The 27,346-nt window shown below is 38.8% G+C and overlaps 1 protein-coding gene across 1 annotated transcript; it reads left to right on the plus strand.

Moving 5' to 3' along the window:
• Positions 1 to 3,236: 3,236 nt before the first annotated feature.
• SMC3 (structural maintenance of chromosomes 3) lies at positions 3,237 to 27,346 on the plus strand. Its single transcript, XM_030950980.1, has 29 exons — positions 3,237 to 3,399; positions 7,256 to 7,331; positions 8,842 to 8,880; positions 9,686 to 9,753; positions 10,110 to 10,181; positions 10,278 to 10,357; positions 10,916 to 10,994; positions 12,344 to 12,461; positions 13,003 to 13,178; positions 13,795 to 13,875; positions 14,138 to 14,302; positions 14,450 to 14,571; positions 14,928 to 15,141; positions 16,752 to 16,855; positions 17,071 to 17,170; positions 17,619 to 17,779; positions 19,051 to 19,192; positions 19,496 to 19,646; positions 20,670 to 20,822; positions 21,724 to 21,875; positions 22,091 to 22,249; positions 22,942 to 23,049; positions 23,460 to 23,568; positions 24,070 to 24,317; positions 24,439 to 24,651; positions 25,391 to 25,582; positions 25,745 to 25,922; positions 26,455 to 26,561; positions 26,871 to 27,346. Exons 1-29 carry the CDS (start codon positions 3,385 to 3,387, stop codon positions 26,940 to 26,942), a joined length of 3,654 nt encoding a protein of 1,217 aa, XP_030806840.1. The 5' UTR covers positions 3,237 to 3,384; the 3' UTR covers positions 26,943 to 27,346.

Raw genomic sequence — 27,346 nt, forward strand, 5'->3', positions numbered from 1 at the left:
GTTTCTGCAGGGTCTAATCAGTGTCAACCAAAATCCAAGTTCCCTCCTGAGATTCTGCTGCAACACCAGCACTAAGAAGAACTGTCTCCAGAAGGTCTGCCTCCCCTAATGATTTCATGTGGTGGAGCACAAGAGAGTGATGTTGTAGTGAACCTACTGATTCCTACAGGCATTTGAAAAAGGCAGTAAATACCTCAGTGATTGCAGCCATTCATGAATGAAAGCAGCCTATACACGTGCTGGTTCACAACTGAAAGTAATAGAAGAGGTTAATGACACTTAAAGTGCTTTGTCCCTCCCTACAATGGGTTTAACATTTTTTTTCTGAGAGAAATGCTACTATTTGAGAAGAGAGAAAAAAATTCTACAGAACTGAAATCCCATCTATATATTCCCATTAAGTTTCATGAAAGAAACTCTTGACATATTTTTATGCTGATGAAGACTAGATGAATTAAAGCAGTGCTCCCACTTGCTCCTTTCTGATGCTAATGTCTAATTCAAGCACATTTATACAAAAAACTCTGCTTATAAAGCGGGGCCATGGAAAAAAATCTCTGCAGCACCTACTGAAGCACGGTGAACTCCTCGAGTAGCAAGCACTGATTCTGTGTTTGCAGGTTCTGAATATAGAGCGCTGTTTTACGAGCTGCCAGCTCTCTGCACTCCTACAGCCACAGCAGCTTGACAGAATAAAAATGACATGCATCACACTTGGGTTGGAAGCATATTTTCAGCAAGTACTACAAAACTGAAAGAGTAACAGAAAATATAATACCTACCCCACCACTCCACTCCCTCAAGTGCAATCTCTAAAAGCTATGTGGCAAAACCTGTGTGCAGGGGCCTTATTTGAGTATTTGAAACACTCACTGAACCAGACAATCATTTGCCACTTAATCCTTAATGAATACAGTTGCTATTTTTGCAAGCACGTCACACTGGTGAGAATGTTTGCTGATGGAATATCAGTGGGATGTGATTTTATTCTTATGAATAAATATAATGTGGTGTCTGTGCACATTTGTATGCACACGGGCCCTCTCCAAACTGCCGGAGTGTGCTGTATATCCAAAGGCCTCGAGAGAGAATGAACACCTGGTGATGAAAGAGATCCCAGGTCCTTGTTTGTGCTTGTTCATAATAGAGTGATGCACTCCTTGGTGCACCTCAACAACAGGAAATTGTCTGGAGCACCAGAGGTGGGTTGTTTGGCTTGACACAGGGTTTTCAAGAAGACTTGGTGCATTCAGGCACAGCAATGTCATTGCAGCAGTCAAGAGAAAAGGCAAATTCTCCTCAGCTGGTTTCTCTGAACCCCTTCTTTAGGGCAGGAAGATTAATTCCTTGCTCTGGGAGTCTATGATTAAGTGAAAATAAGCTTCTGAACTACAAAGGAAATCTCTAAAATGTGACTCAAGGCATCCTGTACCTCTAAAAGCAGAAGACAAAGAGGAATGAACTTTAGAACCTGCCAATTTAAAAACATTTCCATGCCTATTACTGCCTTCAGAAACAGGGATGGTCTGTCCACATCCACCTGTGTTTTTTGCTGGAGAAGACTGGTAGCAAGGAGATATCCTGGCACAGGGTTTTCAAGACGACTTGGTTAACATAAAAACATTAACACAAAAATAGGTATAAATAATTCTTTTAACCAGGTACAAGATTGTTTCATTGTGCAGTAAGGAAAAGTGGGGAATCTGACTTTTGTTTTTTTCTTAAACTCTCTTCTCCCCTCTGCCAGGAGTCTCCTTGGATGGACCAAACATTTGGGACCTGAACTACCAGCATCTCTAACTCACTTCACCCCAGAAAAAGTGAAGAAGAGTAAATTTAGTATCACAAACTAATCCCAGAAAGATGCCGTGAGACTTATTTGAGGATTTAAAATTCCCTGAAATCCTAAAATGAAAGGAATTTTGAAAATGCAAGTAGAGAAAATATTTTTTACCTCAGTCACATTGAACTAAGCTATTTAAAAGCCAAATAAGACAGGCAGGAAAATTTCATTTTGAATTTGTTTGTGAAGCAACCATTAAACGCTTTAGTTTTTTAAGCTCTATGTTTTCTAAAGAAACAATGGACCATTTCTTTATAGATGCTGGTAAAATCTGTTACAATAGCCTCTCGAAGGGCTGTTAGTAAAACCATTTCTCTACATGGCGCTTAAGAATGTCTGAGACTGGTGAGATTTTTCCCATTAGAGAAGAGAGGTAATTCATCCATCTATTATTCTAGAAGAGGTAGAAACTAGACCTTTCTGTTTAAATCTAGCTTTTATTAGTGTTAAGAGGCTCAGAGGAAGAATTTTGTTGCATGTCTAGAAGTGCCGGCTACAGCTGCAGTTTTGAAGGAGCGCTGTCAAATCGAAAATTGCATTTTCTCTGAGACGTCGCACCCCGACTGCTGTCACAACAACACCTGAAATCACCATTAGTGGAAGAGATGAGGTGAAAATTAAAGCTTCTCTCCCACCATTTTGCTTATTTTTGTGTGTTTGACAGCTCCTCCGGGGAGCTGGAGAGTGGCTCGGTGAGGTACAGGAGCGGGCAGGGACTCAGCCAAGCTGTTTTCCCGGGAATGTTTCGCACCATCGCTGTTTGCCCAGCTCACTCCAGGCACCTGTCCGGCTTCGCCCAGACCTTTTCCCTGTGGATGCAGAGCTCGGCTCCCGGCCCTACACAGCCGGGAGCAGCTGGCTGAGGGAACGGGTGCCCTGGGGCAAGAGGCGCATCTGCGCAGCCCTAAGACTGCTGATGCCTATTTTTTATTATCATTTTCATTTTAAAAAATAATTTTTAGATCCTCGAACGGAAGCCTGGTCCTCAGACCGAGCCTTTATTTGACCTCCCGCGCAAGCGGCCCCTCAGGGCGCCCCGGACAGCGCCCCCTAGAGGCGCGCGCCGCCGCTCGCTCCGCTCGCCTCAACTTGCCTTTGGCGCCCAATCCGCCCCTCGGCGGGAGAAACCACTTCTCCTACATCCCCGGGGGGACCCCGGCGCCCGGGAGGCAAAGTGACCTCCCTTCCCAGCTATGCAGCGCTCTCCAAAAGACCGCCGAGGCACTTTAGACGATCAGAAAAAGGAAATTCCCGCTGCTCTACGTGGTGTCACTTCTTCGGTGGTACAGGAGCGTGTTCTCTGCTCCGCAGGTCTCCCTCCAAGTGGCGCTGAATGGTTCGCGCCAGGACGGGACGGGGAGGGTCTGCCGCCATTTTGTTTGCGTGAGGGGTGAGCGGGCCCTGTGCGGGAAGCGGGGGGCGGCTGAGGGGGCGGGAAGCGGCGGCGGAGACCCGCGGTCAAGCCGAGCGCTCGGACCGGAAAGAGACGGCGAGGGCGGGCTGAACGACAGCCTGGCGGGCCTACCGCATCCTCGGCAAACATGTACATCAAGCAGGTGAGCCGGCGGGATTCGCGCCGCCCGCAGTGTGCGGTGCGGCCTGTGCCCGGCCTAGGGGGTTGGCCCAGTCCGCTCCGCCCCGGGGCTGGGGGCTCTGCACTTTCACATCTGCACGGCCCGCGGCAGGGGACCCGTGGGCTCGCGGCGGGCTCGGAGGCCTTTGCTTCGATCTTTTCTGTCCCGGGGGGCGGATCGAGGTCCAGGCTAAGGGAGGTGCCCCCGGCCCGGCCACGGGTCAGGTCCTACCGCCGGCTGGGCTGGCGGCGCTTTCTCTCCTTCTCTGCTCCCCTTTCATTCATTGCAGGTGTGAAGTGCCGCTGGGGTCTCTTTCATGGACCCGAGACTTGTTCCCGGGGCCCCTTTGTACGCCGGCCCCGGTGTCCCGGCCGCGGGAGGCTCGTACCCAAACAAAGGGCTCTGCTCCGCTGGCAGAAGCATCTTTGACCTGTTCAGGTTGTGGGATCTCTGCCTTGGGCTGCTGTCTCAGGGCCCCGGCCATGAATCATTTCACTTGTTATGCTTCACCCCTGCCAAACGATTTGGTGCTCAGTTAGAAAGATCCTGGTGTACACCTTTTTCAAACAGTTTGTGAGGTCATCATTATATTACTTCTGCAGTTTCCGTGCAGCTGCTTTAGCAGCAGATTTTTATTACTGCTTTCGTGTTGCTGCATATGTGTGTTCATTCAAAGCCTACCAGGATTCTCATTTCCTGGTGGACTCAAAATTGACCTGTTTCTCACACCCTGCGGGTGTTTTTCTGAAGAAGTGTACTTTATTAGCGTTGAAGGTGCATGTTCTACATAGATACCAGTTTTTCATCTACTGTTTGGCTGCCTGGGCAGTGTTTCAAACGCCTTTTGATTGTACTTTGTAAATAACTCTTGATTAATCATCATAGATGGGCACATCGCTTTAAAGACTTTGAATAAGAGTTTTTGTTCTCCAGATTTGAATTACTTGAACGCAGACAGTAGTGGAGATCTATAGAGTAAGTCCAAATTAACTCAGAACAGAAGAAACGTTTCATTTTGAGAAAAACAAAAAGAAGGAAATTTGGGTGGCCAATAGCCAATACTGTTATAGGAGCTATAGAAGAATGTGTAATAATGTGTGGATGTGAGAATAAAAGGATGAGAATCGATTTGATTCCATCAGTATCCCCTATTTTGTTGCTTTCCAGAAGTTGTTCCAGGAGTTTGAACATTAAAAATGTTTATGTCTTAATCTGAGTCGACACAGGGCAATGAAGAAGTCATGAGGTTTCAGAATATGTAGGATGGATGAAGTGATAAACCATCCAGGGAAAAGCTCTGGGGAGAAGATGATGGTGTTCAGCGTCTGCCTGTATCCCACTCCCATGGTGCCCAAGTGTGTGGGTGGTAAAAGTTTGTGCTTCTGTAGCAATATTCAAGAACTAATAATTGGTTTGGTTTATAATTTTGTAGAGATTTTCAGGTTCTTATGAGAATCAAGTAAATGAATTATTCCAATTCAGGTGTTCTTTATATATTATGTGAATAAGTGAGAAATAGTAGATACCAACTTTTTTTGCCCAGTTTTTAATTTCTCCCCTTCCCCTTGAAATCTAGTGAATTTGGAAGAAGCACTGTCTCAAAATGTTTGGGTTTTTTAAAGTATTTTTTTGTTAAATATGTTACATGAAAATGAATGAACATAGTTACTGTGGCCTAGGGTCAGTGGCCAGATCTGATTAAGATATTCTGTTCCTGCTTTTGCTTTGAAAGCTGCTGGCACTGAGCTTGCTGCAAAAGTCTCCATCTGGCAGGTGAGGGAGGCTGGTTTTTTAGGGGAGGTCGGGTGTTTGTGCTCCCAGCCACAGGTAGTCTTCAGTCCTACATTGTCTTAAACTTGCTTTCTGTAGCTTGGTCCATTGGATTCTGAAATCCTTGGTTGCTTCCAATGGCACGGATCTGAATACACTGCAGGTGGTTAAAGAAAATTGTATCTGGCCTAAGGAGAGGGAGCACAGGCAGTTGCAGTTCAGAAAAGTAGTTTAGGTAGGCAGAGTATTGAAGGAAGCTGTATTGGAACTATTCCTTTTCCAAAATAGCTTCTGCTTCACTCTGATGTTTGATGGTCAAGGATTAGTAATTTGCTGCCTACCTGTATTCTTGGCTTCAGATTCCAGAAATGAAATAATTTTGCAAAGAGAATTTGACCAGAAAGCCATAGTGCCTGGGAAGAGAAGGGCTCTTGAGTTCTGACTAAAGTTAGTTAATGCCTTAAAGTTTTATTTCATTTTGATTTTTATAAATTCCAGTGTTTGATTTGCTGTCTGACATGGCATTTTCATTCAATATTAGTGAGATGGTTTTAATCTATTAGTACAAACAGGTGATAAGAAGAGTTTTCCAGAGCAATACTTTTGGTGGCCTGTCACATAATGGGAGAAAGACTGAAGATCAAACTTGACATGAATAAATATGGGCATTTTCTTCTAGTCTTTTGTCCAGTACTTTTTGTGGGCAGGATTTTTTTCCCACTGTTTGTTTAACGCTACCAGAATATGACAGAATATGGATGCAATTCTGAAGGCAGTTGTTTCTTGGGGTGCTGGGGTGTACACTTAATAGAGGCCTTTGTAGTAGTGAGGAAAGGCTTGCTTAAATGTTTGCAGTACTACTTCTAGGCTTTTTGCTGAAGTTTTATATGTGCTTCTTGAATAAAAAGTATTATGCTCATTTTCTGGAACATGGGCTCCTTTAATACTTGAAGGTGTGAGAGAAGGAACGACATATTCAGACAAATAGAAAATAGTGATTGCACCCTAGACCTTACAAAGAAAAAGTCTAAGTCATTTCATATCTTAATCTTCAGCGCTAACAACATTGAGAAGTATAGTGCAAGCTGATTTTGTGTCTTCTTAAGAAGTAATTTTTAGTGTATTGTAGCTGTCCTAGTGAAACACTGTCACTGCTTTAACTGTATCCTGTTTCTGTTGGGGAAGAGCTGGGCAGAGAACACAGCTATTAAATGGGAGCTGTAATCCTGTTTCAAGTGTTCTTGCTGAAAGATCTGCAGATGTCAGACCTTCAGGTGGCTGCTGCCTTTCTGTCATACTGAGCAGAGCAAAGCTGCTGTGCTTTCACCACAGCTTTGATGTGTGGAACAGGTTGCTTGGTGCTGGAAGGTGGATTCGTTTTGTTGCTACGCAGAGCTGAAGTTTTAGGATATTGTAACTCTGTACCTGCTGTATTGCTAGGCCTGGCAAACCTGAAAATACTGCTGAAATTAAAAGAGTTGAAGTTTGATGTGCTGCTTTCAGATGACTGTTTGCTGCATAGCTCTTGAAGTTGTGTACGTTTTTGTCTCTTTAGGCTGTGAATTGGAGCCAAGACAAGCTTGCTTTTTTTGTGTTTCCTTTTAGATTGCATAGTAAAATGGGAATATTGCATGTGAAATAGGCAGTCTAGTACAGTTTTTGCAGCCTGCAATGGCACTGCTTGGAGAATTCAACAATAAAATTCTCATGCTCTAAGTAGATTGCATTATAAAATATTAAGTGCTTGTTATACTCAGTTTTCTTTCCTGTATATGATATTTTAAGCAAAGACTTTTTTTCCAGAAACCTCTTGGAACTCTCTTGCTCGCTGTGCTTTGGCCTGTACAAGTACCAGCATCTCTTGCTAGGGGAAAAATCTGTCCCTAAATCAATGCTTAGGTGGGGGGGCAAGTTTGATGTAAGTTTCTGATCTTGAGCTGGAGTGTTGAGTGTGTGCAGGAAGGATAGGCATATAATAATTTATATAAATATTCTGTCAAACTTTATAGTAGAAAAACTGTTCAAAAACAGAGAGAACTTTGTTAAAATAACTCCCTCTTCTCACCAGGTAATCATTCAGGGCTTTCGAAGCTACAGGGACCAAACCATTGTGGACCCATTCAGCCCTAAACACAATGTCATTGGTAAGTTCTGATACTTATCTTTTATCACTAGTAAAAATTGCACTTTTATTTCAGATGATATTCATATTAGTTTCCTTTATAATTTTTAATATTCCAGTTACATTTGATGATTATATTTTCTGTTTTGGAAGCTTCTGTACAGCTGTCTGTAATGTCCCACAGTGTGTACCACTTACAGCAAACAACTATTAACGTTCAATTTTGCTGGGACAAAGCTGAGTCTTCAGAAACTGAGTGACTTAAATAAACTCCTTCCTGGTGCACATCTCTGTACCAGCCAGACCTCCTTTAAAGGTTGTCCTTGCAGGAACAGCAGCAGAGAATTTGTATGGGATTCTAATTTCTTTTGGTGTGTGAAAGTGTCATAATTTTTATAAATAAGCACATCAGCAATTATAAACTCCTGCAGAGAAAGAAGATTGTCTTTCTTCCAGTTTTAAAGGATTAATTTCTGGACTGTAGACTGTCAAAAAGTATACATTTTGAAGTGCAGTTTCATGAATAATTCCTATTTTAATAGGATGTTTTTGTCCACCGTTCTCACAACTCTTCTATTTCTGCCTATGGATGCCTGGCCCTGCCTTTTTTGATTACATTGATTTTAGTGATTCTGCAGCAACTTTTGAGACTGCTGACCCAACAGCAAGCAGTCAGTTTTGGACATAAAATCTTAGTAGCCAGGATTTAACTCTGGCACTAGGAAAAAAACCATACATATGACATGAATAGATGTCTTCCTTAGTAATGTTATTTCTGCAGAAGCTAAAACTTTTTCCAGATATTAATGTTTTTAAAATACACTAAAAAATCTCTTTTCACTGAGAGCTTTTAGCTTTTTTTTAAAGACTTCATAGTAGTTTTTAGAATGAGGTGAGTCTGGATGCTGTGTAGGCAGGCAGAGATGCTGGAAGACAAGTGGATTTCAAACTGATACATCCGGTGCTGATCTTAAAGAGAAGATACTTGCTGAAACACTGCATTATAAACATTGAGATGATGTTGGTGTAGGGCTGTGTTCTTACACCTTTAGTTTTCTATATAGAAATAGTACTTATTCCAGTCTTTTATGATCAACAAGTGGAGTATTAAAAAGTCAATGTGCTACATGAAGTTCATACAGTCGCCTGAATGTATAGACAAGGGGTTTCCTCTGGATAAATGTTCTGGAGCCAGGAGAATTCAACTTAGGTTTACTGTTCTTATCCATCAGATTGTCAGTATAAGAACCAAAAAGATGGCAATAAATAGGATTGGTTTAGCTGTTATTCTCATTGTGGAGTTCTCTTGGAGTTTGTAAATCAAGGTAATGTGTTTGAGTGCAAGACAGTAGTTCTTTGCCCACTCAAGTGATGCATCTACCAAGTTCATCTCATTCTCTGGAGATTTCATTTGGCTGTATTATATTTGGGTTCGGGTTCTGCTCTTGAATATTTTTGTGTTGCGTTTAAGGTACATTGCACTATTAACCTATATCAGCTTAACTTATGTCATACTTTGTCTTAATTTTCAGTGGGAAGAAATGGATCTGGAAAAAGCAACTTTTTTTATGGTAAGTGTTGGTTTTCTTGTTAGCCAACGGATGCTGAAGATACCAGGTTTCTTTGCTTGTTTTTGCTAAACTTGGTTTAACAAATAATCCTCCTCAATAAGGAGTGGCAGATTGGAGATTACTTGACAGTGATGAAAGGCAGATCTCAATGCACTTGTTTAATACTTAGTCCAGTTTTTTCTCTAGAATTCAGCTTCTCTCACGAAGGGCCTTCTAAGACTTTCAGCTGGCAAATGTATTTACAGGAGGAAACTGATTCTAAAAGTTGCCCTCCATGAAAGATGATTATGATATTTGCAGTTGTTTTAGACATCCTTAGAGGCTAAATTCTACTCAGTAGTTTGACACAGCTTAGACATTCTTTTAATATAAGGTTATGAGGGTGGTTTTGTGAGGTGGGAGCATAAATGGAGGAGCAAAGATGCTAATTAAAGGTGTTAGTAGGCTTTGTGACAGTTGTGTTTATAAATTGTCTAATGCTAAGTATTTTAACAATATTTGTAGCCTAGCCTGTGTGCTGTGTATATGTAGAAAGAAGCTCATGAATTGTTCAGCATTGTTAATATTATGCAGTGAACTAGTAATGTGGCAACAATGACTTCTTCAGAAAAATCCTGCTGTACAGCAGGTTGAGTGACAAAGATCCAGAAGATTAAGGTTTTAAATGAAGAAATATTGTAAGATTTTAGCAACAGCTTGATTGTATTATATAACAGTAAACCAGTGTGTTTTGAGTTAATGAAACTGTTGCATGTCTCCCTGAAGGAAAGAATAAATTTTCTGTTTCTTCCCTATTTTATTACAGCAATTCAGTTTGTCCTCAGTGATGAGTTTAGTCATCTTCGCCCAGAGCAGAGACTGGCTTTGTTACATGTAAGTGAACGTGTATAGCAGCAAAACTAAAGAATAAGCTAATGCATTTGAATGGGACAGCAAAAATGTTAAATTGCTGGGCTGTGGATATTTTTAGCCTATTATTTCAAAAGTAACTTCCTTTGTTTCAGTTAGAAAAAGGGAATTTATTACACAGTACTACATTATGTTGATAATGCACACCAGTGAATGTGTAGCCAAGATTATCATAAATAAAAATGTGTGCTGGAAATTATGTAGATGCTCTTGCATCTCAAGTCCTTGAGAGGAAAGGGGAAGTGGGTTCATCAGGGAAAAGAGGAGAAGAACGAGTCCAAAATCTGGCAGTTGTCTAACCCGAACATCTCTTCTCTTAGGAAGGTACAGGTCCTCGAGTTATTTCGGCATTTGTGGAGATTATATTTGACAATTCTGACAACAGGTTGCCGGTAGGTAATTTCTGCTAAAAAGTGTCATAAGAATTCTGGGTTTGTTACAGCTGCTTGCAGTAGGTATGTGTATTTATTGGGTTTTGTTTTCTTAAGATTGATAAAGAGGAAGTCTCACTTCGCAGAGTCATTGGAGCCAAGAAGGACCAATATTTCTTAGACAAGAAAATGGTGACGTAGGTACTTCTTTTCCTTATCTGAATGAGAACGGTAGTATTTCTGTAAAATTCTGTGGGCAAGCCCAACACTTGCATCCCTAGCATGAAATAATTTATTTCTGTTGTGTAATACTGAGTGCCAGTAGTTTGATACCTGGAACATCAGTCCTTGTGCAATAGACAGCAGACTTTGAATTGGCGGTTTAATCCATCCATTGATGTGGTGTTTAACTGCTTGCATAGTATTTCTTTCAGGGTTTTTTGAAATAGAAGAGTTACCACACTCTCAGTGGTTTTATATCCTTCCTTGTGATATGTTTGCTCGTATTTCCCTCCCCTGTGCTTCGAGGTGCTTATTTCTTAATCTCTTCCAATTCTGTACTATTTTAGATATTTACTATTTTTATTCTCTCATTTCATTTTAGAATTAGCCATTTTCAAATAAAGAAGGTCGTTCAAATAGAGCATGCGTTGCACACAGTGATATTATGTGATGTATAGTTGTGATAATTTACTGCATTTTTATAGCTCTCACTTTTATTGTAAGTTTTTAATAGATTCATAATAACATTTCAGGAAAAATGATGTCATGAATCTTCTTGAAAGTGCTGGATTTTCTCGCAGTAATCCCTACTATATTGTCAAACAAGGAAAGGTAAGATTCTTTTTCACAAAGTAGAGGAATCACTGTCAAGGCTATCCTGTTTTCTGGATGCCAACCTTAGTTCAGTTATTTCAGAAGTAAACCAAAACCTAAATCTACCTCAATTTGAAATAGTTCTTGTATGTCAATGCTTTTTTGGCAGATATTATTGTTTTAGTAGTTTATGTTGATTGAAAAAAGAAATCATGTCTGTAAATGTTGATGTTTAGCATAGTGTTTTTTATCATGGTGATCTTTATAATCAGGTTTTTTTCTGTACACTTAAATAAAAAGCAAATTCAATTCCTGTGAAATAGTTCAGTATAAATTCAAAGATTTCTGGGCCTATAGATGAGGCAGCAAAGTTATGGTAGAGAATTTTAAGGGGTTGAAAATACTGTCAGTGGGGAATGAATGGAAAGTGCAGAAGTACCAAAAGTGAGTGCACTTTAGGAAAAGGGCTCATGGCATGGGCTGTCTTAACTGGTCTTCAAGACCCAAGCAGCTTTCTAGAGCTTTCAAAGGACACCCACATCTGGAGACAAAGCACAGACTACTTGTAATGGCTCACAGGGTGGATCGTCAAGGAGACTGGGAACTGTCACCTCCAAAGGTTACTGGAAGGCATACTTGGAGAGGAATGCAAGAGGAGAAGACTTGAGGAGTGCTTGATGTCAGGAATGCTAGCCCATAGTACAGTCTGCCAGATGTTTATCAGGATAAATTTTCCTATACAGTTGAATGTGTGCATTTGAAAGAAACTGCTTGAGTTGGAAAGTCAGTAGTGGGGATTGGTACCAACAGCCAAATTACACAAACTGGTTTTAATATAAGACAAATTAGAAACAGTTACCTTCTTAGGAAAGCATGCAGCCACTGAAATTCTATTGAAAGGAAGTGAGTTTTATGTTGAGTGTAATTGTATGACTGATTTGATGTCATGTTAATGAGTGTTTCATGATGTGAATTATTCTAAGATTTATAACCCCTGCATTTTAGCGTGGTTTTATGGAGGCATTTAAACTATTTGATTTAGCACCAGGACTTAAAAGCACAACCTTGAGTTTCTCTAAATATAATTTTGAGTGGTTTATGATTTTTTCAGTGTAGATAGTAGTTGTATCCTGAGTTTTAGCAACAAATGGAAACATTTGAAACAACAAATTTCATTACAAGCAGAGTATTTGCTGTCCTGAAGTAATTGTCTCAAAAGAAAAGCAGTGTGGTGTATGCTGTGTATCTGAATCTTCTTGCCAAGACCTCAGGCAAGCAGGCAGAGCAAAAGAGTGCAATCTTTGCTCTATTGTGGTTAGCCATACATCCAGAGCAGGTTATTGAAATCATAGATCTTGAATTTTCAGATCAACCAGATGGCCACAGCTCCTGACTCTCAAAGATTGAAGTTGCTAAGAGAAGTAGCTGGTACCAGAGTGTACGATGAACGTAAAGAGGAGAGTATTTCACTAATGAAAGAAACAGGTAAAACTTTAAGAAATTACTGCTTTATGCCACAGTAATTAATTTAATTCTAAAACTTCAGGCTTTTTCAGTAAAGCAAGATAGATGTTATTTGTGATATGTTAAACAATGCAGAGCTTGTCATATTTCTTCCTTGAACTTCCAATATCTCAAAAGCTTTAATAAGTTACTTTCTGTGTGCTTTTAGTAATAAAACCTTTTAGCTAAGCTAATACAGATAAATTTGCTGTTCAAAACATATGAGTGATGTCAGCTGGCAGGGATCCAGAGATCAGGATATACTGCTGTGCAAACACTAAAGTTCATGTTGTGCAGTCTGTATTAAGTGTGTGAGCCAAGAGAGTACATGCTTGTGTTGCCTTACATAACAAGTATCAACAGTTCTGCTGTTGGGATGTTTTTGTGGAGAACTTTTGGACACGAGGTGTTTGTACATTTCATGTATGTTGACAAATACACTGGATTAGATTCAGTGGCTGTAAAGATGGGTGATTATATTACAGTGTTTAACTGAATTTCTGTCTTGTAATGTTTTCTAAAGAGGGCAAGCGAGAGAAAATCAATGAGTTGTTGAAATACATTGAGGAGCGACTGCATACTCTAGAAGAGGAGAAAGAGGAGCTGGCACAGTACCAGAAATGGGATAAAATGAGGAGAGCATTGGAATACACCATTTATAATCAGGAACTTAATGAAACCCGAGCTAAGCTTGATGAGGTAAAATATCTTGGCTAGTACAAAATGTAATGAGCTCTTGGTTTGTTTTTGCGACGATCTCCTTGTGATCCTTGATAGAATCCTGACAGTGTTAAGGAGCCTTTCCTGTGCAGCCATCCAGGAGCCACTCTGGCAGTCAGAACTGCACCACCTGAGCTAGGACTGAAACCCCTTCCCAGCACAGGTGCCTCGCTTCGCTCCCTGCACCACGCTCACAGTCAGACCAGGCTTCCCATAGCAGAGTCTCAGATGTCTTGATCCTTAAAGTAATTTAATCTCGGTGCAATAACTAAATAGCAAAGGAAGGTGAGACCCCAGCAAAGGAAACTGGGTTTTTATCCCATCACAGTAGAAGTGTGGGGCTTCTGTTGCTGCTGTGTCTCTGAGTGCCACAGGTTCCTGTGCCCTTTGTTTTGCAAGAGGACATTAGTTCTCTTGCCTGTGGCTTCCACCACCCAGAACTTAATCTGCAGCAGTCTGCAGCTGCACACTGAACTACCTGCACTGTATGTACTTGTCAGCATCACTGTTCTTCACTAAATAAATTATTTTCTTTCTGGAACCACTACTAAAGCAGAATCTGGCTACTTAAGCTATTGGTGATATTTCCATACAGCTTTCTGCTAAACGAGAGACAAGTGGAGAAAAATCAAGGCAGCTGAGAGATGCACAGCAAGATGCCAGAGATAAAATGGAGGTAAAAATACTTTTAAAAGGGCTCTCCAGAGGTGTGTTTTGCTTTGTGGTTTTGGGGATTTTTGGAGGAGGTGGGAAGGGAGAGGATAAGGGCTGGTGGTGTCTATATTAAATTCAGTTGCATGCTTTCATCCTGTTTGGAAATTTGGGGTTTTTCACACATCTAGTGTATTGTGATCTACAGAATAATGACCTTGTGAGTTTTGATAAATAGTGAAATATTCATTCAGTGTTTAAGATACTTTATACTTAAATTTGCATAGGAAATAGAACGGCAAGTTCGAGAACTGAAGACAAAGATTTCTGCAATGAAAGAAGAGAAGGAGCAACTTAGTGCAGAAAGACAGGAGCAAATTAAACAGAGGACTAAATTAGAGTTGAAGGCTAAAGATCTACAGGATGAATTAGCTGGCAACAGTGAGCAAAGGGTACGTAACACCAGTGAAGTCTTAAAATGTCCTTGGCACAAGGAAGTGTTCATGTACACTGAAGTTTTGGTTTTAGACTGGAGCCTGTCACTATTTTGTAAGGTTTGTTAAATACTAACTTTAAATACTGCTTTGTTTGACTTTCAGAAAAGACTGCTAAAAGAGAGGCAAAAACTTCTTGAGAAAATCGAGGAGAAGCAGAAAGAATTGGCAGAAACAGAGCCAAAATTTAACAGCGTAAAAGAAAAAGAAGAGAGGGGAATTGCTAGGTCTGTGGCATTCTATGCAAATTTTAACAATGCTATCTATCTGCAGTTAGCAAAAATTTGTACTTGCTGCTTGAGAGCAGGGTAGCTACATGCACTTGGAGATGGTCTGTAAAAAGTCTGCTTTATTGTTGGGGTGGGAACAGTATTTGGCAAAATGATTTTCTAAGCTTAACCACTTCTTGTGGATGATTTTATTATTTATACATGATCCTTTTCTTTTTGTTACTGATTTGGCCCTTGAATTTGAGGGCCTGGTATGACACTTCTTGAAAATTCCAATAGTAATTCTTAATGCTTGCTCTTAATAAATTCAACATCTATTTATAATACAGCGTGTCTTTCCCTTCTCAAAACAGACTTGCACAGGCTACACAAGAAAGAACAGATCTCTATGCAAAGCAAGGGCGAGGGAGCCAGTTTACTTCCAAAGAGGAAAGGGATAAGTGGATAAAGAAAGAACTGAAGTCTTTAGATCAAGCCATCAATGACAAGAAGCGGCAGATTGCAGCTATACACAAGGACTTAGAGGATACAGAGGCAAACAAGGAGAAAAACTTGGAACAGTACAGTGTAAGTTTGCAGCTTATTCTCAGTCTTGTTGAGAGAAGGGCTAAATACTCAATCTTGGACAGTCAATCTTGGACAATTCAATGCCTATTTATAAGGAAGATGTTACTTTTTGATTGAGTGTTGGCTTTGAAAAATGCTTATTGAAAACATCTACAGATAAACTTTAAACTCCTTTAGCATTGCACTGTCTTTACTCTTCATGTTGGCTTTGTCTTCTCGTACTTTCCCCAATGTGTTTGGCCTGAATTATCAGGAATAAGCTTCTATCTGCCTTGCTTTTGTCTATATTGAACATAGCCATTTCATAGAAAACAATTTGTTGCATTCTTATGGAAGTCTGTGTTGGTTGTTTTCACTTCTCTCATTTTCCCCAAGCAACAGGGTCTTTTTGACTATGAAGCAGACACTGCACCCTTGTACCATGATTGCAGGTGGTTAGAAGTTACATCCCGAAGCATATTAGAAGATTAATCTGTTACCTGCATAACTTAGATTTAATTTCCATTCAGAAACAGCTCTTACAGTGCAAGTACAGCAAAATAATCCAAAGATAGCATTCCTGCCAGGAGCTCAGCTGTGAAAACCCTGCTTTTATATTGAGAGAACATGCAGTGCCAATGCTGATGGTCTTGGTTTTTCTGTAATATACCTACTGAAATTGAGGGTCAGTCTGACACCGTGTGTGAGTGTGGTTGTACAAAGATGATGGTGTTCTGCTAAAGTACTGCTTGATTGAGATCCACATTAGCAAAGTTGTGATTCTCTGAGTTGGCCAATGAAGAAAATGGCATTTACCACAGGCTGACTGCAATCGTACTGTACTGCTCAATGGTAATTCTGTAGAATTGAAGGGGTTAAATTTGTTGTGGATTTTGATTCCTTTCTATAAACATGTCTTGGTTTCCTTTTCCTCCTCAAGGAAGGTTGATTTATGCTTAGGTGAAAAGTTGTATAGCTTTTTGTTGTTCAAAGAGAAGGTGTCTTGGGTGAATGTGATTGAGAGCTTGCAAGGTTAGTTTGGAATGAGCTGGCTGTGTTTTTACAACAGTTATTCCTCCTTGTACACATATAAATATGTAAACACTATTGAGTGCTAGCCCTGAACTGCTCTGAAAATGGCAGGTGTTAAGTGAGCAAAGGGGGGATGTCTGTGCATTGGCTTAAACAGCACACTGTTGACAGCAGCTGTCTTGAAAGTCTAGTACTTCTGGAGAGCCAGGCTAAAGCTTTTGACTAATAGCAGGTTGACATGGTACACAAGATTAGTTGTACTTATCACAAATGTCATTTCAGAGCATGAGAAGTTATATGTATGTTAGTTACTGTTTTGATTCCTGTTCTTGCTGTGACTTACAGGGATCCATTTCACTTTAATGCCCAGAGGCACAGTTGAACTCTGTGCCTGCCTTGCCATCTGTGTGGCACCTACACCTTGTTGCTGCTTCTTTACAAAGCTGTCTTTATTCTTAGTGCTTTTGCAGTTTGTTGTAAGCTGGTTAAAATGTTTGTAGGAATTTTCTGAATTTTTAGCAGTTCAGTATTGAAAAAAACAGATTTTTTTTTTAAATATAGAGAGCTGAAGTTTCATACTGTTCTTTTCTTTGTATTAGAAACTGGACCAGGATCTTAATGAAGTGAAGGCTCGTGTTGAAGAATTGGACAGAAAATACTATGAAGTGAAAAATAAAAAGGATGAACTACAGAGTGAAAGAAAGTTAGTAATTAATTGAAATATGTCTCAATCTCACTTAATGTGAAGGACCCCAACTGTGTAGTTGTTAACATGGCATGTAGGTATGTTTTTTAAATATGGCCATGTATGAACTTCTGCACTTTGCCTTCCCATTAGATTAGCAGTCTTTGAGAAAATAAGAATAACCATTCAGATTGCATTCACACTTAAAAAATTTTATTGGTTTTGTTCTGTAGTTACCTATGGAGAGAAGAGAATGCAGAACAACAAGCTCTTGCTGCAAAGAGGGAGGATCTAGAAAAGAAACAGCAGCTTCTCAGAGCAGCAACAGGAAAGGTAAGATAACCTCACTCTTGATAATTCCTTGTAGAATATCATTCTTGACAAGTCAGTTTTATCTGAAAGATAGGATAGTTACTTTTAAAATTATGGTCTTTCTGTCACAATTAAGAAGGACAAATTATATTCTGGGCTGAAGTTTTCAAATATTCATAGCTCTAGCACTACTTGGAAATTAATTTTGTGAGCTCAGGGTAATTGATATGAGGAGACTAGACAGAAATGGAATATTTTATCAATTTCCTCTGATATCTTTTTGATTAAAAAAACCCCAAACAAAACTGAAAAGTGATAGTCTCTTCTTCAGGTATCTTCTGTTGAGCTGTAGGTTAGTTAACAGGAATTTGGCATAAAGGAGGTTACACCTGTCGCAAAGTTAAAGCTAGAATGAGTATTATGCCCACTCATTTTAAGTGCAATGCAGTAATTAGCTGTATTTTAACAGGCCATTTTGAATGGTATAGACAGCATAAACAAAGTTTTGGAGCACTTCCGTCGGAAGGGCATAAACCAGCATGTTCTGAATGGCTATCATGGAATTGTGATGAATAACTTTGAATGTGAGCCAGCATTCTACACCTGCGTTGAAGTCACTGCAGGGAACAGGTAATTAATTATGTGCTATTTACTGCAGTGTCACAATTTGGTTGTTAATGCAAGCTTCTACTGAGATTTTATTCTTTTGAACTTGATGTCTTGCCTTTTTTTTGTCAAAATGCCTTCTATATAGCATGATCAAACTACTATTTCTTTGTGAAGAAACTAAGAAGAATTCTGAGTATTTAAATGATAATCCTAGCTGCTCCTGACTTTGTCTAAAAAAACCTTAAACAAAACCAGAGAGAAAAAAAAACAACAATAAAGGCCCCAGACCCACACTCCTGACACTTGCCAGGGGGCTTGGTGGTGAGTCTGAATTATATTGAATAAAATGGACAGCATCTCCCAGTGTGGAGAATTCTGCAATAAGCAAGGCTGACATTTCAATAATAAGAATTGTTTCACATGTACTAGAAAATCTCTTGGTTGAGGGTGGTCTCTAAAGTGTCAAAAACTGCTATCTGAAAGTTATCTGAAAAGATGCTGAGTGTTAATGAATCTGTGTAAAATGTTTCTAGAAGTAAATGCCTGTTGGGTGATCCACCACTTTCTGCAACATCTAACACTTCAAGTTAATTAAGATCATCTTTTTGCGTGATCAGTCCCTGTTCCAACTTATGAGTAGTCATGAAAATTCTTGTTCTAATGAAGTGTAGACAATGGCATAAGAGCAGGAAAGAGGACAGAGGTGACATATCTTGCAAAGTGTCACGTTGAAATGTTGATGCTACTGGGATTGGAAATGCAGTCTCTTCTGAAACTTGTATCAGTGTGAACAAGGGTGTCTCTTCCAAGCACTTCACAGTTCTCTCTGAATCCTGTTGTGCCCCATAGTTTGGAAAATGTAACAAGCGGCCTTAGTTCAACTTGCAAAGGAAAAATCACTGTTTCAGTCCCTCATAGTGCACAGGGAGATGGGGTCTCTGTGTGTGGTGTATAGAGGCAGCAGAGGCAAACTTTGGAGATCCATGCAGAGAGGGGGGACTGAATGTTGTATGAGGAAAATGCAGGACAGAGGTGTGGACACAGTGGCACTGTACACATGCTGACCTGCTCCTGGTTGGACAGTGGAATGTAAAGTTGTTGGCTAATCCTATTTTAACTAAAGTGAAAAAAGAGTATCCGCTTGCTTTTTCTAAGCTATGGAATTGGAAATGCAATGCAACTTTATAGTGATGTGTTATGTAATGGTATCTGCATGGATACTATCTGTATACAAATATGTTTGTCCTTTTAGCATTGTGAAGTTTTGCCTACTTGTTTGGCTTGTTAAACAGGTTGTTTTATCACATTGTGGATTCTGATGAGGTCAGTACAAAGATCCTAATGGAATTTAACAAAATGAACCTTCCTGGAGAAGTTACTTTCCTCCCTCTGAACAAGCTGGATGTTAGAGATACTGCTTATCCTGAGACTAATGTGAGTTAGAATTACTTTTGAACCTATCTTTGCTTCATAGCTACGAAGCCTCGTGTTTGGAACTGTGTACATTGCTTGTTGCCCACCACTTGCTTTTCTGTTTGTCTGCAGTTAAATACTATTTCAAATGTATACTTCTGAACATAACAAACCTATGTTATAGAAAAACATTTTTCTACAAGGTATCTGCTCTTTATTAACTGCACTTTGCAAGTGAAAAAGCAATACTAATAAGTAGAGTTTTATTGTAACCTTATACTCAAGAATTACTTTAATTGCTGAATTTTAATTTTCTCACTTTAGGATGCTATTCCTATGATCAGTAAACTGAGATACAATCCAAGGTTTGATAAAGCTTTCAAACATGTTTTTGGGAAGACTTTAATTTGTCGTAGCATGGAAGTGTCTACTCAGCTGGCCAGAGCTTTCACAATGGATTGTATCACTCTGGAAGGTAAATACTGCAATTTTTTATAGGCTATTTATTGCAAAAATAGGATTCCTGGGGACGTGGGACTCATTAAACATGTCAGTCTGTTCAGTGCTGTTGAAATAAGATTATTAAAAATAATATTATACTTGGCTGAGATGTACGTGTACAAGGTTGCACTTGGTTAAGTACTGTGCTTAAAAATACAGGATTTCTTGACAAGGTATGGAATTTTCCTGTGTTCTAAATTTTAGTAGCAATGTGTCTCCATCCTGTGAATTACAAAGCAGATTAGGTTTGCATTCATCCAGTTTTTTGTCCAGTTTAACAGGTGTTCGTTTTCCTGGAGTGTTTATGGTGTTTTCCCCAAGCTCAAACCAGTGTTTAGGCTATGAATGAATGGCCTTAATTCCTTAAGGCCATTCCTTAATTTCCTGTAAAGGCAATGTGAATTCTTCTGTGCAACAGATACATTTACATCTTATGTTCTCCGAAATAATCTATAATTTTTAAATTGCCTTTGTTAAAGAGGGCAGATTCCTTGGAGGCTTAGTGTTGTCTCTTTGTGTCTTAAAGTCAATCTGAAAAAATTCCTAAGGGTGTCTGAGGAAAAAATTACTGATTTTTCAGTATCAGCATACTCTATAAGCCACAGATGCTGCTAATTACTTCATCTCTTTATTTCCTCATAGAAGACTTGAGGTTTTATTTCAAACTGGTAGTGCTAGGTATTTGCATTTTTCCCTTAATATAAGTATTTTCCTTCAAGCTACGTGGTTTCAGAACCTAATTAAAATTAAAAAAAAAAACAACCAAACCAATGCTTAAAGGAGATCCTAGCAGTCTGTGAAGATCTTGAGAAAGGAAATAGCACTTAAATTTAATAGAGAAATAAGCATTTCCCTAATTACCCTAAACATAACATGAGCTTTTGTAGCTTAGTTGAAATGTTCTGGGTAACCTGCTAAGTTGTGCTGTGGAAACTGTGCTGGACTTTATGGCAAGTTTGAAGTGTGCATTTTATATCTCATCCTGTTCTGCTCTTAGGTGATCAGGTCAGCCATCGAGGTGCTTTGACTGGAGGTTATTATGACACCAGGAAGTCTCGGCTTGAATTGCAAAAAGATGTTAGAAAAGCAGAAGAGGAACTTGGTGAACTCGAAGCAAAGCTCAATGAAAACTTGCGTAGAAACATTGAAAATATCCTTTTGTTGTTAATGGGGAAGCTTGTGTGAAGGCACAGCTTTTCTTTTGTGGTTACAGTAATAGATGGAAAACAGGAGACTGACTTGTTACATATTATCTGTGGCATTTGTTTTGACTGTTTTGTGTGCAGCCTGGTTCTCTGTGTTACTGTATTTGATATTGATCTTTAAAGCTTAGAGGCTTTCCGCAGATTATGAGGCTTTCTATTCCTTTTAGGGTCTGTTGTAGTAACTGCCATAACCAGATATTCTTGTTATCTGTGTTAATCTTCACTGCTTCTTCTGACTCAGGCTATATTTTTAGTACTTGTGTCCTGAATTGATGTGTTACACTGTCCACTTCTGCTGTGGAGGGGAGGTGGGAGAGCACTGTGTTGTAATAAGCTCTGAGGTGCTTTTGACAGTTTGGTCTTTCCAGTCTCTTTGCCCTTTTGAGATCCAATATCTACATTTCAGGGGTAAGGGAGGTTTATACATTTTTTTTACACATCATTCAAGTCATTCTGTCCTTCAAACTGAACTCCTTTGCTTTTTGACTTGCATCACTGCATTAGAAATATCTGTTCTGTATTTGATAAGATCTGAGCTTTCCTTGCATGTTCAAATGTATCCCTGCGTTCTTCCGAATGTCATGTAGTAAAATAAGCAAGGAAATCTTCATTTAGCTTAGTTCCTGGTATTGATAAGTTACTTGATAAGTTGATAAGCTGGTCAAGTTATTTTTGTTGATGATTCTTGATTTTTCCTCTACAAGTGATCATTACGGTTTGGTGGAGTTTTGATTTGTTTGCTATTTTGGTGAAAGATGAATATGTCAGATGGAAAAAAATTGAAGGTACTAGTAGGAATAAAATGATTTTTCAAACAAGGACAGAATTTTCCTTAGCCCACAGTATGGATTAATAATGAGATTGACCAGCTAATGAACCAAATGCAGCAAATTGAAACACAGCAGAGAAAATTCAAAGCTTCTCGAGACAGTATTTTGTCAGAGATGAAAATGCTGAAGGAAAAAAGGCAGCAGTCTGAAAAGACATTTATGCCTAAGGTTGGTATGGGGATATTGAAAGCTGTTACTTGGTTTATTTTAATTGTTTCATTAATGTTACTGATAAACTTGCATTCCCTTCTGGTTACCATCATAATATGAAATATTAAGAGATAACTAGAGATATGTCACAAAAATATGTTGATATGAAGAGGTGAAATTCATATAAATCTAGAGATTGCTTTGAGGAGTGATTCTGTCTATCTGTCCCACAGCAACGTAGCCTGCAGAGCCTGGAGGCAAGTTTACATGCCATGGAGTCAACTAGAGAATCGTTAAAAGCAGAACTGGGCACAGATTTGTTGTCTCAGCTCAGTCTTGAAGATCAGAAACGTGTGGATGCTCTTAATGATGAAATTCGACAGCTACAGCAAGTAAGGAAATGAAAATATCTTGCCATTAAATGTGATACTTTCATTAGCAATAAACTTTTGTCCTTTTGTATGAAAAGTCACTTAGGAATATAATGTCAGTAAATTAGTGCTTGATCAGTAGTAGGTAGGTGTGTTTAAAGTTCTGTCATTTGCAAAGGGTATATGCAAGTTTTTCTCAAGCACTAGGTGAAATTTGCCAGTTGATTGTGTGAGAATTCAGGCTATTTGTGCTGAAATCATCACAATTTTCTTGCTCTTGCTATTGACTTCCAACAATAAATACAAATAGGTATCATGTGAAGGGAGGATGCACGGTATGAGAAAGGAAAATTTCTATATGTGAGTGGTAGGTGAGACAAAATGAAGCTTTTGATTGACACACATGTTGCTGGAAAAATACTGCTTCTTAACATACTGTCTAAAGCATTTCTGGGTTTAAGAATTGAATTCAGATACAAATAAAGATTAATAAACTCACTGATCTGTACAGTTGCCTTTTACACTAGATACCTTTGAATTTTTTTTTCTGTCAGTTAAAATTAGAGGAACAGTCCAGAGAACTGTGAGATTTTAATACACAGTATTGTGTGAAGAGGGTTTTTTTGTTGTTGTTGTATTAATTTTTTCCTATAACAAGGTAAAAATAGTCCTAGTCAGGTAAAACAACTAATATACTTCTCTACTTTCTTCAGGAAAACAGACAGCTTTTGAATGAGAGGATTAAATTAGAAGGCATTATCACAAGAGTTGAAACATACCTCAATGAGAATCTGAGAAAACGCTTGGACCAAGTGGAACAAGTAAGGGTTTTCTTTTAAATGTGCTTTTGCAGTCTGGGTTTGGTTTATTTCTAACCGCGTGTAAATCACAAATACTAACACATGTAAATCATAAATACTCGTTTGTTACACTGCATTATCTGTGGTGGGGTTTGCTCCCCTGTGTATAAACTGAGTTAAGTATTGATTTGAATTTCAGCAAGTTTTTGACAAAAGCTACTGTGAATACATGGCCTATGTATCAATAGGACTATCAAAATGACAGATTTGTTTGAAAATCTAACAATTCCCTTAGAACATCATGAAAATAGTCAATAGTATATGTATGAAATAGTTACTTGTAGTTATATGTAGAGTAGCAGAAGATAGCTTGTTTGTCTGGCTATGTTCCCATTCATGCTGAAGCCTGGTGGCATTTATTTATCCCATAGGAACTGAATGAGCTTCGAGAGACAGAAGGTGGCACAGTTCTTACTGCCACAACATCAGAACTTGAGGCTATCAACAAACGAGTGAAGGATACACTGGCACGGTCAGATGGTTGGTAACATCATGTTTTGGAAAGAAAACTCTCCAGGGTTTTGAAATTTCACACATACCATATTTGATTCAGAAATAGATCCCAATGTAATTAACTTTTGTTGGTGGCAATGGGCTTCCAACTTGAGGGTGTGGTACTTGAAAGGCAGCTGTCCTACAAGCAAGATCTTGTATAATTGTTCCTGAATTTTGTCTAACCTGTTTAAAACTCAGCTGCTGTCAAATAGGCTATCGCATCTGTTTGGCTTGAAACTTCCTTTGCTTCTAGACTTGAACAATATGACTGTAGTATATTTGTTTGGGGTTTTTTTAAGCCATATACTCATGGGGAAGAAAAGAGGGATTTTCAGCCTTCTGCCTGAACTTTAACCTTCTGTTTCTTAATTGAGCTTCTTTAGTCTATCATTTTGTTTCATAAATACTTTATTGGATAATTGCTGATCTTATAGAGGCCTGTAAAACTTAAAGCTTCAGGTTTTGTACTCTTGCTCAATATTGCAGATCTGGATAACTCTATTGACAAAACAGAAGCAGGGATTAAAGAACTTCAGAAGAGTATGGAACGCTGGAAGAACATGGAAAAAGAGCATATGGATGCTATTAACCATGATACAAAAGAACTTGAAAAAATGACAAACAGGCAAGGCATGCTCCTCAAGAAGAAAGAGGAATGCATGAAGAAAATACGAGAGTTGGGTTCACTTCCACAGGAGGCTTTTGAAAAGTATCAGACTTTAAGTTTAAAGCAGGTAAATAGTGTGCTTGGTTTCATGTTTTATGACCTGAAACATTGGTGTCACCTGCATCTTGAGTGTCAAGTGTGGCTAGAATTGCAAGTCACTTTGATGTGTTCATGTTTTCTGTTTACAGTTATTCCGCAAGCTGGAGCAGTGCAATACTGAACTGAAGAAATACAGTCACGTTAATAAAAAAGCTTTAGATCAGTTTGTGAATTTCTCAGAGCAGAAGGAAAAATTGATAAAAAGACAAGAGGAGCTGGACAGGGGCTACAAATCCATCATGGAGCTGATGAATGTTCTTGAGCTCAGGAAATACGAGGCTATTCAGCTGACTTTCAAACAGGTAACAAAATGGGAACAATTACAAAGATGCTGGTGCTGAAATCAATCAAGTTGTCCCATGGTGTAGTGGCAATAGGAGAAGAAGAGGATACAAAATAAATCTGTACTAAGAGAAGGCTGTGTTGTGTAGCTTGAGGCTTGTGGGGTTTTTAAATACTGAAAAGTAAATAAGGCTACCACTTTCAGTAAGTGCCCATCTCCAATACAACTCTAGCTTTGCTTTAAACTTCTTAAATACTTCCTCTCAAGTGAGTTCCTATATACTTACATACAACCCTTTCTGGGAACTGTGGCAAAAAACTGCACCAAATCCCTTCTCCTTGAGGCTATCAAGATTCAGATTTAGTGAAATTAATTCTAATGTTAACAAAGAATCTTAACTACAAAATGTGTGAATTTTTCTCTTTAAAGGTTTTTTGCTTAACTGAAGGTTACTAAGTAAATCTTATTTTTACTACAGGTCTGTGTTTTAATTGTACCATTTTATTGAAAAAAATTTTGAAAATTCTCATACTACAAAACCAGTTTGTTTTGACTCTTGTTTTAAGCCAAGCTTTGTACAGCATACATTTCTCACTTCTACTTAAGAACATGAATCTCTTCTTTGAAGCAGATACTTTTTGTGTTCATGCAAAAGCACTTGTCTGCATTTGATTTCACTCTGTAAAAATGAGTAGGTTTTGATGAGCAGGTTTCACTTTGTAAAAATGAGTAGGTAAAAATGACTATTTCTTTTTCAGGTGTCAAAAAATTTCAGTGAAGTATTCCAAAAGTTAGTACCTGGTGGCAAGGCCACATTGGTGATGAAGAAAGGAGATGTGGAAGGCAATCAGTCCCAGGATGAAGGTGAAGGCAGTACTGAGAGCGAAAGGGGATCTGGATCTCAGAGCAGTGTTCCATCTGTAGATCAGTTCACTGGAGTTGGCATAAGGGTAAGGAAAGATATTTGGGTTTTAGTCCCTTGAATGTTTGTTTGGGTTGTCTTTTAACTATGTTTTTAAAAGGCAGCATTTAGTTGATCCTGTTTGTTTAATAGCAAGTGATGCTGTGGTTTGGTGTTTTGAAATCATCTTACTGTTGCATTGTTTTCTTAGGTATCATTCACAGGAAAACAGGGTGAAATGAGAGAAATGCAGCAACTTTCAGGTGGACAGAAATCTTTAGTGGCCCTGGCCCTAATATTTGCCATCCAGAAATGTGATCCAGCTCCGTTTTACTTGTTTGATGAAATCGACCAAGCCTTGGATGCCCAGCATAGAAAAGCTGTGTCAGGTACTTGTCTGCCTTTTATAATCTTCATTGTGGTTGAAGGTAATAGTTTGTCTTCTCATCCCTAATGTTTAAGAATAAAGCTTTTGATCATAAAAAGACATTTTTGAGGAGCCCAGTGTGTGTTTGGGGAAGTTTTCACGAACTTGGCTTTATGTAGAAGCTCTGTTCTGTTACTGCATCTAAAGGGTCTCCTTACTGCACTTCAGTGTGTTTAAAAACAGTCCTGTTTTGAAGTCTATTTTGATTTTAAAAATGAATAGAAAAGTGCTTATGCTGTTTTTCATCATAGAAGTTTAATATCATACTAGGTTTGCTGAGTGGCTGGACTTGTCAGAGTTCATACTGGAATTAATGAGAATACTTGTATGTATTATCTGGGAAATAAAACTGGTATGGATACTTTCTTGATTTATGGGGTTTTTGCTTCATTAACCAAAACCTCATTTTGAATAAGGCAAAGAGTTTCCTATTTTTGTCTGTCTCACTTTATTGAAAATGCTACATTAATAAAGAATTTTGTGTTCTTTTTTAGATATGATTATGGAGCTAGCTGAACATGCTCAGTTTATTACAACAACTTTTAGGCCAGAACTGCTTGAGTCAGCTGACAAGTTCTATGGTGTAAAATTCAGAAATAAGGTAAGTAGTATGATAGGCTTCTCAGTAAACACCATAATCAAAATAAGTTGTGCATTTAAGACTTAGCAAGAGTTCAGAGTGAATCAGACTCACTTCAGCTGATAAATTTCTGTTTGTGACACAGCCTTCTATAAAAAGTTCTCTTGTTCTTGAAAGAGAATTTAAATACCTGCAAATGCCCAGTGTCACATTCTTTAAAGGGATTATAAATCAATCATAGACCTGTTGCTGAGTCCTGGAGCCTTCAGAAATGTCTGTCTTATTCTGCAGGAGGTGCTGTAATAACTGAATGATTCTTTGTTCCACCAGGTCAGTCATATTGATGTGATCACAGCAGAAATGGCCAAAGACTTTGTAGAAGATGACACCACACATGGATAAAGGAACTTGTAATTACTGCTTATTTGGAAGATGTGTATAGTGCTATGTTTATGCCAGGGACCTGTACATTTAAAAGATGAAGTATTTAGTCCTTGTTTAAAATAGTTTTTGAACACACATTTTAACCAAGACCACAGAAGGCTTAGTTTCAAATGAGCTTGAGTATCCATTTTGTCTCTGTTGCTGTATTTTATAAGATAATTGTTAATGTTACCTTTATACAATACCTGTAGTTTGGAAATTTTATTCTCTTCCTTCAGATCTTTTGTAAAGTGTTTGTTGCTGTTTTAAAGCTTTTCAGAAAGTGCTAGCTATTTCTTCTTAAGTATAGTTTTATCATTTATATTGCCTCACACTTTTTTTTTTAATGGCTTCAATTAAAATGGTTGGTTTTATGGCTGTAA

The sequence above is a fragment of the Camarhynchus parvulus genome, chromosome 6 (genome assembly GCF_901933205.1).
Source record: "Camarhynchus parvulus chromosome 6, STF_HiC, whole genome shotgun sequence".
Taxonomy (NCBI): Eukaryota; Metazoa; Chordata; class Aves; order Passeriformes; family Thraupidae; genus Camarhynchus; species Camarhynchus parvulus.